We start from the raw sequence: 13,518 nt of genomic DNA, 5'->3' as shown, positions 1-13,518 counted from the left end.
GATATGTGGCTTTTTTAACCTCAAGTTTGCTAGCGTCACAACAAAATCTCACCAGTAGTCTCTTGTGTTTTCTCCTTGTATAACTCGTCATTCAAACATGGAAGACGGGGTCTATAATGCTGTGGATTAAAGTGCTCAGTGAACCATGAAAGTAGGAAGCATATAATAAAGAGGCTTGGATACAGTGAGCCAGCAATCTTTTTACTTTTTACTTTGAAGCAATCTACGACACTTGTGTAATTTATTAAGCTAAATATGGAGCTATTGTCAGCAGCTAGCCTCAGTTAGCAGCCTAATTAAAGACTGTACACAGCTATGCTTTTAGCTTAGCTTGGAAGAAGAAAAAACTCCTATTAGCACATTCAAGGTAGAAGTAATATCTTACACAGGATTATGTATGTTATATCTTTAAAAAAAAAAAGGTAAAAATCTAATTTCTGTCACTTAACTAGGAGTTACATTTCTTCAACTGTTAAATTATACAAGAAAGCCATTTCTTATAGGCTACATATGAAAAATAAACATGCAGTAACACTACCGCTAATATTTTCTGTTAGGTTTAGTTGGTCTCAGACAAAGCTAGATTAGATGTTTCCCCCTGTTTCCGTTCTCTGACATTTTTCATGCCAATGCTTTTGTTCTGCCAATAACTGTATTCTGCGCACACTGCACAAAAACTGTGCAAACAGTCAGCTCCTATAGTTTTTGGTACGTGTGAAGACAAGAACACTGGGGTCATAAGGTCTTGCATGTGAGTGTCAATGTAACCCACTCACTGATCCCTGTGTTCCTCTCCATCTGCAGGGTTGAAGTGGCACCTCATGAATGACTCTGCTGAGCCTGAGATTTTCATGCATGAGCTCCAGCTTTATGTTGGCTTATCGCTGCTGAAAGCCACAACTCCTTTGGACTGAGAGGCTGCCAAAGGGGCCATCACATACTTTTTTTCTAAGTTCCTGCATTATGATTAAGGCAGTTTTATTTATTCATTTTTTGTTGTACTGGAGAGACATTACTGTAGAAATAAACCTATACAACATTTAAATTCAAGACAAAATTACTTCCAGAGAAAATGAAAAACAAAGTACTTTGTGGTCGTCTAGATTCCATTTCTGCCCAACAGCTGTTTTTAAGAATTGGCAGTTTTATTAATTTCATGCCTAAACCATCTCATTAGCATGACAAAATGACTTGACAGGCATAAAATCAGGCCCCATCGCTGCTGATTAAGCATGAGGATCAGATACTGTATCCAAAGCCACAGTCTTGATGCAAATATAAGACATCACATTGAGAGCTTAAGTAATCACTTTTGGGTAATTTGTTCATTCAAACATTCAAACATAAGCACAGCATCCAATTTAAGAGAAATGACGACACTGAAGAACTTTCCTACACTTAGATTTTATGGTTTCTCAATGAGGGATGAAGTTAACTAGTTGAATTCTCAATCTTTGCCTAGGGGGCACTTCCTGCTTCCATCATTTTCCAGTAATATAAAAAAATAAAGACCACAGATAGAAACGTCTTTCCCAGACTTAGCTGCAAACTATGGCATGAAAGGCAGTCAGACAGAAACCACCAAGGTGAACCACAGACTGAAACTGGCGAGAATCCCAGACTGCATGTCACGCCGAGCCTTTGTGTAGCCGCCTCTCGGCACATTCTGAACACCCAAGAACTGGGAAAACACATTTAATGCCTTTTTTTTCCAACTATGGCAAGTTTTAGGATCCTGACCTGGAAATGTGTTGACAATGCAAATTAATTTTCAAAGCTGACTATGCTTTAAATTTGAAAAGTTAATTGATGATTTAGTGGAAAACATTTAACCAGCAATGATGATTTAAATTTTTACTGCTGTGGTGCTGTGGTAATAAAAGCTAAATCATCTTTTTGAAGGAGGCCAAAAGGCACTATGTAGTCCAATGAGGCCACACAAATAGACCTCAGAAGTGTTGAGACTCTGGTTCTGGCTGTGTTGGTTGGTGGAAAATGGATTTATAAGGTCACTTGAACAGTTGGAACAACTCCATGATGCTTATTAAACTTGTCTTAGGCCTAAAAATAGCCTTTCCAAACTTAGCTTTCCCTGTGAGATTACTTTTGGGAAAAGCCACTTGCTTGCAGATTGTTTTTCATTTTGGATTAGTTTGTTCTGTGTTAGATATGGCAGGCATGTTGCTGTTTGATAACTGTCATTATCAATCACATCCCCCTTACAGAAGTGTAATACTAAGATAGATCTAAACTTTGTATGACCCCTTAAAAAGAGGGCAGGGCCAGAGCTCAGGGGAAAATGCACTGCCCTTTGTGACAAAGAATACCAGCACGAGCTGGTTGGATCCTGACGTGTCACAACAGCAGTCACATTTTTGTTCTTGACCTGTCAGTATCCAGTGCATTTTCATTACAATTTTGAAAAAGTGTGATTGTTTTTGAAACTCACAGTGAAGAAGAGCATTTCATTAACTCAAAGGATTGAGATCCTGCCTCATGTACCAAAGACTGAATTTGCCTGCTGGTTTGATTCCAACCTGTGCTGAAGATCCATTCTAATGTCAATTCACATCACATCGAATGAGTACACCAGAATTCTTTTACTTTCGTTCCTTGTTTACGAGACAAATGTGTTTCCTGTTTGTTGCAGCCAAAGCACAGGTGTGTTGTTGTTGACAACACAGAACATGTAAGGGTGAACTTACTATCTCTATAGTGATTCAAGTGACCAATCTGTGTCTATGAAAAATACAAATAATAAAGGTAATACATTATTAGATCAATAGTTTGTTTGGGCTATTTGAGATATAGCTCAGTATTCATCTAACTGCATCATTTATAGTGATGTATTTTACAGATGGCAATTCAATCAGCTTACAATTTCTCTATGTATTGCAGCTCATTTAATTAATGTACAGAGTAATACATTTTTAACAAATTAGGGTCAATCGTGGCAACCGGCTTGCAAAGTTATATGGATGTTTTGGCAGGAATAATTTTAAAGTTTGAACATCAGGAAAAGGCATCTTGATAGATGAGGATGCTGGAGGAATCCAATTTGGTTTGGAGAGACTGTAACCTTAGCAGCTGGTTTCTATGGTTACTGAAGCTATGAAGAAACATGCACTCTGACAGGGTCCAAAAAGTTTTTAAATAGGCATAAGAAAACCAAAAATTGTTGTACTGTATCCCACAAATTCCTCAAACTCCACAGCTGCATAACGTGAAGAAAAATACTAAAGTGTTAACAGGTAAGCAGTGCAAGGTGGCATGTTTGTGCGGTGGTTAGCTCTGCCTGCTCACTGAGATGTTGTCTGGTTTATATCCTGCCCAGGCCTAACCGCGTAGAGCTCAAATGTTACATCTTCTGCCTACAGATTGTTGACCATGCTTTTGAGCAACGATAATGTAATGAAAGATGAATCCTGAATGCTGCAAGGAGGCACGTGAGTGTTGTGGTTAGCACTGCCACCTCACAGCAACGTGGTACTTGGAGGTAAATAGGCTTGAATAAGCAAGCACCCGGAGGCAACATATTAGTGCTTCAATTTTCCTCCCAGACTTCAACAAGTACACAAACAAGAACCCGACTCTTCATGAGGCTCATTGAAGGTGATAAAGTCTCACCATAGGGGCTCCTGTCGGGTTGTAAAGATAATTGGCAAACTCTTTTCAGAACAGCATGAGACCTTTCGATGATTTATTTGAATCAACTGATCTATTTAATAATGACTTGCTGTAATGAGACACTCTACTCAGTCTTTAATTGGATTAAGGTGAGAATTTACAGGAGGCCAATTAGAATTCCACCGAGGAATGTGAGAAAGCATGCATGATCAGTTACCAAAAATAATCGCTTTCGCTTTTGGTAGCAAAAACAATTACACGACTTTATCGCACAAATATGAGAACAGTGTGTTTGAGGGATGAGAGAGTCAGTGTTTGCTTGGTGAGATCATGGGCGTCTTGATCATTTCATCCTTTTGTTCAGAGGCAGACAGTGTCTCGAGGCGGAGATGCTATTTAAACCAAGGTGTAGTGTTCCAGTCTGTAATGCACTCCTTTGCCTCTGCTGCATTCCCTCGACAAACACTTGATTTTAGTTTTTGTTTGACTTTAAAAACTTAGTGAAGAAAATCATTTTTAAGTAAACCTCTAATGGAAACATTTTGGTGAGTGATTTGAGGAATGTGCTCAACTCAAACTGTCCTGCCAGTTTCTCTTCCCTCAGACTCACAAAACTAATCCCTAACTTTGAGGGGAACATCCAGCATGGGCGGGCGCTTTGATGGAACTCAGGCTGAAGTTACCCAAGCAGCTTAGGGGCATCCAAGCAGATGATCAGTCAGAGAGGATCACAATCATCACAAACACCTTCACCTCTTGTGACAGTTATGGTGTATGAAAGTCAAATTAGATATAACAAACTGCAGTCAGGTGTAAAGGATTATAACCATGTATTTTCAAGAGGTAATACAGCTTATGACTTTACAACAGGAAAAAAAAAGGGACAGTTAGTGTAAAGTAGTTGTTATTTAATAACCAACAATTTACTCAACAACTGTAATTACAGTTCAGAACTTCCTGTCTGTGTGTGCAGACAGTTGGCAGCAGTACTGCAGTGTAAAGGCACAATGATACATGAATGTAATGTCATGAAACATTACACAATACTAGAGGTCCTGCAGGACATGAAAAAACTCAAATCATAAATTTACATCAGCCATAATCTAACAGGCTTTGTCAAATAGTCCCCACTCTTTTGCTTAAACTGAGTGAGAATTTTTGTTTTTACAGCATTTCCTTGGTCTGTTAGAATAACGCAAAAACAAAACAAAAATATATATATATAAATGAGTAAACACTGATAACAAATGATAGTGTAAAAACAAAGTGGTACACAAATCTTCTTGTAAAAACTAAAATATTTATAGATATAGTATAGCAAAAAAAATTCACTCTCACAGCAACACACACATTTGAAATATATGATGCAAAGTTCTCCTGGTGGATGAAGCTGATTGACCAAAGTTATAAAAAAAAGAAGAAGCAGTACAGCCTCAGTCTTTACCTTCTAAAGACATGTGCACAGTCCTCAGATTGACCCTCCAGAGGTCATGCACCTATTCTAATCAGCCTGTCAAAGACTCTGGAGATTGTCGCTACATTGGTGACAGCAGTGGCAGATACTGCCAATAAACGAGTACAAAAATCAAAGCAGTTTAAAAATATATCAGAGACTATGAATCCCTCTGAGTGTAAAAATAGCCAACTGACTGTGAGTCCTCTACAGAGTTTGCATAAGTGCATTTGTTGACTTCATGTTTTCTGGGTGATAGGTTGAGGTTTGCCTGGAGTTTTCAGGGGATATAGAATGTCCTCTTGACAATTAGAGGAAAATACAATGAATCATATCTTCGGTCAGTGCTGAGGACCACCTTCATCTGGTCCCTTTAGCTCAGGCCTTCTGTTCATTTAAGGATCGCCGGCCATGCTGCGTCTTCTCGCCGCTAAATTTCCCTTTGATCATCCTGTCAAGGCGTCACTCCCTCCTGGTCCATACTGCAGCCCAGAGCTTCGATGTCATTGCTAATGTCTGTGATCATGCGGTCCCACTCGTCTCCCTCTGAGGCCTCCTGGCCCTCGTCCGAGGCGACGCTTCCTCCGGCCGCTCCATTGCCGTTGGTGGTAGAATCAGAGGCGGAGCTGGCTGTGCGTCGGTAGCGGCCGAAGCTGTCTGTGATGATGCCGCGGCCGTCCTTCACACCGATTGTCTCAAGGAAGTTCTCAAAGTGCTGGCTGTCCTTCTCTGGTATGAAGGGACGCAGGCCTACAGAAAAACAATTCAATGCATTTTGAGCTCATTTTGTGTTACATGTACTATTAAAATAAAATCTGGCAGATTTATTTTATTCAGGAGACAGCAATGCATATGGTGGCTTGGGTTTTATAATCTCTTCTGTTTTTATGTATAGAATTGAAGTGTCTTACAAAAACTGGAACTAACTGTAAGATTATGGTTTTATGAACTAAGAGAAAGAATAGAAGTGTCATTAAAAAAAATGTATCTGATAAACAACAGCCGACTGTTTCATCATTTCTTATTTGTGTGTGCTTGACCTTCATAATTCTTTGTTTAGCTTGATGAAAACAAGGTGTAGCTGCAAGACACATCTCTAGCTTATGGGAAAATCAAGTAGTCATACCAAGTAGAAGGAACTTTCTGCTGTCCCCGTAGAGTTGTCGCAGGTTGATGCAGAACTCATGGATGGAGGCACCGTTACGGTATTCGTGGAGCAGGGTGGCAAATTGCTGGATCTCCTGCGATGACAGCTTTGTCCGCAGCTAGGGGGAAAAATAACACATTTATATTTTAAACAACAGATTTAGAAAAAGCCATTTCTAAAAATACAGAAACGGGACGAAGAAGGAGTCTGGGAAATGTTTCATACTGTGGTCATGTAGTCCTGCAGCAGCTCTGCAGCGGTGGTGCTGAGCTCTCCTTCACTTGCCGTCTTCGTCTGAGGGGATGCCGGGGAGGAAGCTGATTGAGACTTTTCTTCAGCCTCCAAGGAGCCCTGGAAAGGACTGAGAGAGGAATACACATCATGTAAATGGCATGCAAAGATAAGCCACGTTGGATTGATGTCTGTCTTGATCACTGTGCTTAAAAATAGAAAACTATCATAGAGGTAGAGCTCTTACAATGTGCCAGCTTCAGCCTCAAAAGTCTCTTTAACATCCACTTTGCTTGAGGAGTCATCTGCAAAACGGTAGCAGAAGAAGTACATACTTACAGTTTTGAATTTGACTTTCATACTTCAGGCATTTGAGAAGAAGGTTCAACTTTAAAAGTATTACACTTGTTGATGCCAATGCTCCCTTTAAAAACATATTTTTAAGCTTCTTTAAAAGATTAAACAGGCAGTGTGTAAAAGAGCAAATGGGTTTTTTCCTTACCACTGTATAGAGAAAGGTGTCTGGTAGGTGTCGTTGCTCCATCAAAAATGGCTCTGTCTAAGAAGTCTATTGTGGATTCTGTGTAAACGATCTGAAAGACCTGACTGAGCAGGAGACACAGCTCCTCCGCTGCAGCCTACACAACAAAGAAATGGCTGTCATCAATGCACTTGAATCATAACACTTCTCTGTAAAATATAAAAAAAAAAAAAACGACTGTCAAATTTTTGTTGCCAAAATTAATGATGTTATTTTTGATGAAACTTTTGCACTTCAACTTTAATATTGGCAATTAAAAGTACTACAGATCATTAGAGTTCACATTTTAAGGGAGCACTGATAGACTAGCAGTTATGAGCACATCCCATGTACAGATTCAATAGTCCTCATTGCCAGGCCGTGGGTTCTAACCTCGGCCCTTTGCCGCATGTCATCCCCTACTCTCTCTCTTCCCATTTCCTCTCTCTCTTCAGCGGTCCTACCAAATAAAAAAGGACAAAACCCCCACCCCGCTAAAAAAATGTCTTCCACATTTGAAAAAACCCTCAGTAACATGTAATCTGGGATGCATATTGGTTTTGAAATTATTTCTCGGAGATGTATACTAACGCTTCACGGCAAATGTGAAGTTACTTATCCTTATCAAGCTACTTCCGACCGTGTGTTTCGAGCCACAGATGTGAGATAATACCTTATTGTCAACAGCCAGCACGAGCAGACAGCAGACTTCTACAAGGACAGCTCCGCTCTCTGATAAAGAGCTCAGGGTCTGAGACTTGTTGAGATCAGGACACGAGCTGGGACAAGGAGACCCTCCTGACTCCTGGGCTGAAAAAGATTTTAAAAAAGACACCCTCATATTTTCATTTACAAATGTTGCAGACACGCCTTGGGACACTGTTTAAAAACAAAATAACAAATCTTTTCTTCTTCAATAATACATTATGTGACCAAGCTAGTAATTAAACGGATGGGTAGTTCTGTTTCCAGGAAGAAGTCTGTTTAGAACTGAAAATAAGGATGTGTAACGTTAGGATTTTATGCTTATGGATAACAATACTTATCGCTACTCTTTACCTTTTCTATTTCTACAGAAATATATGCCATTTTCAATACACTTCCTGTACAGTTTAAATAACCCTGGGAAGTCTGAAGGTAGCATAGGAACTCCTATGGTTTTACTATTTCATAATAACTTGCAAACAAACATTTATTGGAATTTTTGTGTCCACAGGGATCCCTACAAATCTCCATGTACACGAAAATGCCAATAAATGTTCCAGCTAGAGCATTACAGAACCTTATCCTTAACCCTCATCTTAACACCTGGAGTTAGCTTTGAATCTTTGTTTTACCTGTTTTAATCACCACGAGGTGCAAAGAATCGTCTCTGATGTAGGAGACAGCAGCAATGTCATGGATGGGCACCCGGAGGATGATGTCCTCTCCATCACGCCAAACAAGCTTGATGTTGTACGCCGATAAGCTCACCACTGCATCCTGCTCTGAGGTCAGCTGGCCTGCCAACTGATGGGACTTCTGACAATCACAGAAGCATATGAGCAGGTCATTTTAATCACTTTATCAGATCACTTTAATACTCTGATTCAAAAGTTTAAACATTACAGCTTTTTTATTAACGGTTGACGCTCTTTCGATGAACCTACTAAAAATAGCAAACATACCCTTGCAGAGTCGATGAGCTGCAGCACTTCTGTGCGACTTGAGGGATTCAAGTATCCTGGAACGGATGTCAGCTGCCCCAAGTACTGCACAGAACACGCACAATCATTTTCACTGCTTTCCTTCGAAACAAAAGTAAAACAACACATCTTCAGGAAATCAATGTCTCGACATGTCGCACTCACTTTGACCTCCTTTTCGATGTAGTCATTGAGGAGGATGTCAGGGTCGATGCGGTGGTCAGGCTGAGAGAGTGAGAAGGTGTGGAGGGCCCTGCGCTCGGTGGCTTTCTCCTGCGCCTTCTTGTCTCTCCCCTTCTCTCCTTTCAAGAAGACTCGCTTGAACGGGGACACGATACCTGGCTGGTGAATCAAGACAAAAGAGAGAGCGTTGGAAGGAGAAAAATAAAACGATTATCATGCTGCCTTCCAAAATACATCAAGAGACCGAGATCAATTTGTATGGATACGTGGCATTCCAGGCTATAGACCATTAAGGCTCTGTTTCTGTGCCGTACATTATCAATAATTACAGGGCTATTCATATCAATGACACACATATAGGGTTGATGCAACAGACATTAAAGAAACTGCAATGCTTTATATAAGCATAAAAAAACATATCAAACTGTGTTTGGATGTGGTACACCCTCTTCCCCTGAATGTGCACAAAGCTGCAGACACAGCAGATGGGCTCTTCTACAGAGTGCAAGCCTTCTGTGTTACCTAATATGTGTTGCTCAAATGTCAACAATAGCATGTGCAAAGGGAAACTCTGCGTCTTGCAACACTTGTGCCAATGCAGTTAAAGTCTGAGTGGAAAAAAAAAAAAAAACTGCCAGAGAATCCTTTTTTTAACATTTTTACCCAGCAGCTGCTACAGATGTGTCACAGGAGGAAATGACATTTTTCTTCTACACTCAAATGTTAAAGCATTTACTTTTATTTACCTAATTTGGTTTGCTTGCACATAAACTGATTTAAGTCAAGTGCTATGTGTGAAAAACATAGCACATTATTGCTAACGCATCAAGCTTTTGCATAATACAGAAAGTAAGTCTCTGTATGCAGGTCATAATAAAAAAGCCTACCTCGCTCTCCATGAAATCGAGTCTTCAATTGAACAGCGAGGAGCTGCTCAATTGAAGCGAGGACCACGGATCCTGCTACACCCAAACTATCCAAACTAGTCACCTGTTGCCTCCACTTACACACGGTGACAGCTGCCAACCAGTGACAGATAAGCAGCATCAAGCACAACCTGTGTGTTTGTGTGTGTGTGAGAGGGATGTGACCCGTAACAAAGGAAGTGTCTGTCTTTATACTCAGGCATAAGAACAGGAAGAGGACTAGCCACAATTTCCTGTGATGACACGTGCAGTTAAGCTTTCAATTAAGATACTGAACAATCTGCTGCGGAATACTAACATTGTTTTAGAAACAATCTTTACAGATGTTGAATTTAGACGAATGACAGTGACGGGCTAGCGTTTCACTTTACCTTTTTGTAACTGCTACACTTCATCAGTCACTCAGCAGCACTCAAGATCTAGAACCAAAAGCCCATATGCAACATTGCTCTTTCTGTTCTGTGGTTTAGCAATGTTGAATATGGCTTTTGGTTCTAGATCTGAGTGCTGCTGAGTGAGACTGTATATATTCTATTATACCAACCACAGACTTGACATCTGCAGTATTTAAACATCTGCAGTATAAATGGCTTTTTAAGTGTAACGACTGTAGTTCTACACAAAATATTTCCTTTTTTTAAGCCCTCTTATCAAATGGTCAGTTCAACTACTTTTCAAAGCAGACAACCATGTAGGAAAAGAGTTATTCTTCCCTCTGCGTACCTCTACTAACTCATCTACAGTCATTCATCATGATAGTGAACATAACTTGTAAGCCCCTGATTTGGAGCTGCTTTATATAGATAGGATAATAAAACCAGACATGTACACATCAACCTCGAATGTAAAAAAAAATGGTCTGATGTGTGTTTGACTCTTACAACTTATGAATCCTTAAAAGGTGCAACACTACGCAGCCCCTGAAGTCCCAAAAAGTAAAAAAAAAAGTAAAAAAAATGTAGGGGCTCCGTACAACACAACCTATAACCAGTGCATTATTTATCTGTACGTAGACCGTGAGGACAAGTGGCAAGCGCATTAACATTTTATGGCTTCTTCTTGTGAAATGTGAGACAAGAACTACAGTTACTGACCTCTGTAGGAACAACCGCCTTTTTAAGTGACAGCCTGTTTACAAAGAAACACCACTGGCTTCTAATGCCGAGCTGACTGACAACAGGCACACAAGAATAACACAGAATGTGGTTATCATTATCACCACAATTTTACTCATCAGTATGCAACTTTTTAAATAGTCCTTCAGAGGAAGTAAGTTTAAAAGCGATGTGAGATGTGTCACTTTATATTTATTTCAAGTAATTAAGATGTAAATTCCTCTGTATAAATTCCTGAATAAAGTTTCAGGAATTTCAGAGCCTTCACTTGAGTCTGTGGCATTGTACAATACTCAGTCTGTACAGCCTCTATACAGTAGGGCAAATTCTGTTCACTGTCACCACCAAGTGGTGCAAACAGAAACTGTATAGGTCTGTGACAAGTTAATATAAGTAAAGACTGATAAACTGAAGAATCTTCAGAGTAAATACGTCAATAGCAATAACAACAACAACAACAACACTATCAATAACATCCATTTTCTACACTAGGATATCAGTTTTAGTTTAGTTTAGTTTATTTGCACATTTTTTGAAAGAATCAAACAGAAAATAGATAAAATAAAATAAAACACATATGCAGGTGAGGTAGAAACCCATGAGGGCTTATCTCAAAACCTCACCTTAAGAGATTAAACAAAGTTTAAATAAAATACAGTAAATCACTGCAATTCCATCAAAATTCCCCTCAAGCTCAATGGAAAATGAAAGTGGGGAGCAACCTCTGAGTTTTTGTCTTGACGACTAGCACAATCATGAAAAACATTTGAACCTCAGACCTGAGGCCCTGCCCTTCAGTTTCCTCCTGTGTCAACCACAGCAGTAGAGAGAAATTGTCCCTTGTGTCTGTTCTGAGACACAGTGGGAAGAGAGAATAAAATAAATGTCTGCTATTTGTCTAAACAAAAAAAAAAAAGAACTGTCTCCATATCAAACAGGATCAGGAGGCAATATAGTGTATAGTGTGAGGCAGGATGGTGTGAACAAGCCAGGAGTGTAGTTTCCTTTTAGCATGAGTAACACTGATAACTGTTGCCTCTGACCTTTGGATGTTGAAACCCCCTCCCGTTTGCCACCAAGAACTCTGGACAAATAACTCTGAAATTAACTATTCAAAAGTACAATCAGTTTACCGCACATTGCACAAGTTTACTTTTTCTTTAAATTTAATTTAATTTAATTTACCATTTTGTACCTTTTGCAGAATTTAGAATGTATTACTGTAAATATTATTTATCTTATTTTACCTTATTTTATTTTATCTATTTTACCTCATTTCATTTTATCTATTTTACCTTATTTTATTTTATTTATTTTATTTATTTTATCTATTTTACCTTATTTTATTTTATCTATTTTACCTAATCTATTTTACCTTATTTTATCTTATTTTACCATATTTTATTTTATTTATTTTACCTTATTTTATTTTATTTATTTTACCTTATTTTATTTTATCTATTTTACCTAATCTATTTTACCTTATTTTATCTTATTTTACCATATTTTATTTTACCTTATTTTATTTGATCTTATTTTACCTTATTTTATTTTATCTATTTTACCTTATTTTATTTTATCTTATTTTACCATAGTTTGGTTGTATTGCACTGTGGGACGGAGACAAACGCAATTTCGATTCCACTGTATGTCTGGCATATTTTGGAATTGACAAGAAAGTTGACTTTTACTTGACAGCTGATGTCTCCCATGATCCACACCTGAACTAAACAACCAAAGTTCTTACTGTGGGGAAGTTGTCACCCTCTTTCTAGACTACTGTCACTGCACTTCACCAAACCGTCCTGATAAAAAAACAGCACCAAGGATAACAACACTGACTGGTGTTTCCCTGTACAGTAAAGCTACAGAACAACAACATCTGAACACATTTAATCCACTACCAAGCAAACAAGGCTACATTAACAGAACTCTTAATATATCCCTAAATTTACACATTTTAGTCCAACTTTTAACAGTTAACTGGCTCTTATTCAATCACACCTGACAACATGAACCTAACTTTACTTAAAGTAGTACATTTATCAGTGTCCTACGGTGATATTTTCTTAAATTACTAAATTTAGCTAGAAAAAAAAAACCCAAGCTCGCCTGTATTGTGCAGCTAGTGTTTTAGCATGCCTGCTAGTTTACTTGAAGTTTAAAGTGATGTCATTTACCTGTCTTACCTTTTTCACTTTCTTCACATCATCCTCCATTTCTACTTGAAGGTCCTCCTCTTCATATTCAGTTCCGCGGGTCGATCCAGGTGAGGTAAGGCATAACTCCCGAAGCTCTTAACCAGCACTCATCTGAAAAGTACTTAGCTTGCTAGCCTAGCCTAGCCTAGCCTAGCCTACAACTAGCATTGGTAAAGTGATGCCCGACATTTTTGGCAGAGAGGAAAAAAGACATTCTGATTTTGGTCCCTAGCCCACAGAAATTAGATAAAATGCCGGCGCGCCTACAGTGTGTAAACGACAAGTCTCCGTGCTGCTAATACATCCAAACACGTAATCTACAAGGAGGACAAACATGGATAAAACTGGCAAAACTTTTCAACCGTGCCGCCATTTTGGGCGTTAAACTGTGAGGTCCAGCATGCTTTGCTTTGCTCAAACCAAAACAGCT

General features: G+C 39.0%; 1 protein-coding gene across 3 annotated transcripts; it reads right to left on the bottom strand.

Moving 5' to 3' along the window:
• Positions 1-4,518: 4,518 nt before the first annotated feature.
• ccm2 (CCM2 scaffold protein) lies at positions 4,519-13,480 on the bottom strand. 3 transcript variants are annotated; one of them, XM_020638824.3, is made up of 10 exons: positions 13,068-13,480; positions 8,829-9,005; positions 8,646-8,729; positions 8,316-8,499; positions 7,652-7,788; positions 6,961-7,096; positions 6,706-6,763; positions 6,453-6,588; positions 6,207-6,345; positions 4,519-5,830 (listed from the first exon to the last, which is right to left on the bottom strand). In XM_020638824.3, the coding sequence occupies exons 1-10, from the start codon at positions 13,104-13,106 to the stop codon at positions 5,535-5,537; spliced, it is 1,386 nt and encodes a 461-aa protein (XP_020494480.1). In that variant the 5' UTR covers positions 13,107-13,480; the 3' UTR covers positions 4,519-5,534. The 3 variants fall into 3 exon arrangements, with proteins under 3 accessions (XP_020494480.1, XP_020494481.1, XP_020494482.1); XM_020638825.3 differs by having other exon boundaries at positions 13,077-13,479; XM_020638826.3 differs by lacking the exon at positions 13,068-13,480 and adding an exon at positions 9,734-9,937.
• Positions 13,481-13,518: the final 38 nt, after the last annotated feature.

The sequence above is a fragment of the Labrus bergylta genome, chromosome 15, assembly GCF_963930695.1.
Source record: "Labrus bergylta chromosome 15, fLabBer1.1, whole genome shotgun sequence".
Lineage (NCBI taxonomy): Eukaryota > Metazoa > Chordata > Actinopteri > Labriformes > Labridae > Labrus > Labrus bergylta.
The sequence above is the reverse complement of the archived record's forward strand: the minus strand, read 5'-3'. Positions and strand labels throughout refer to the sequence as shown.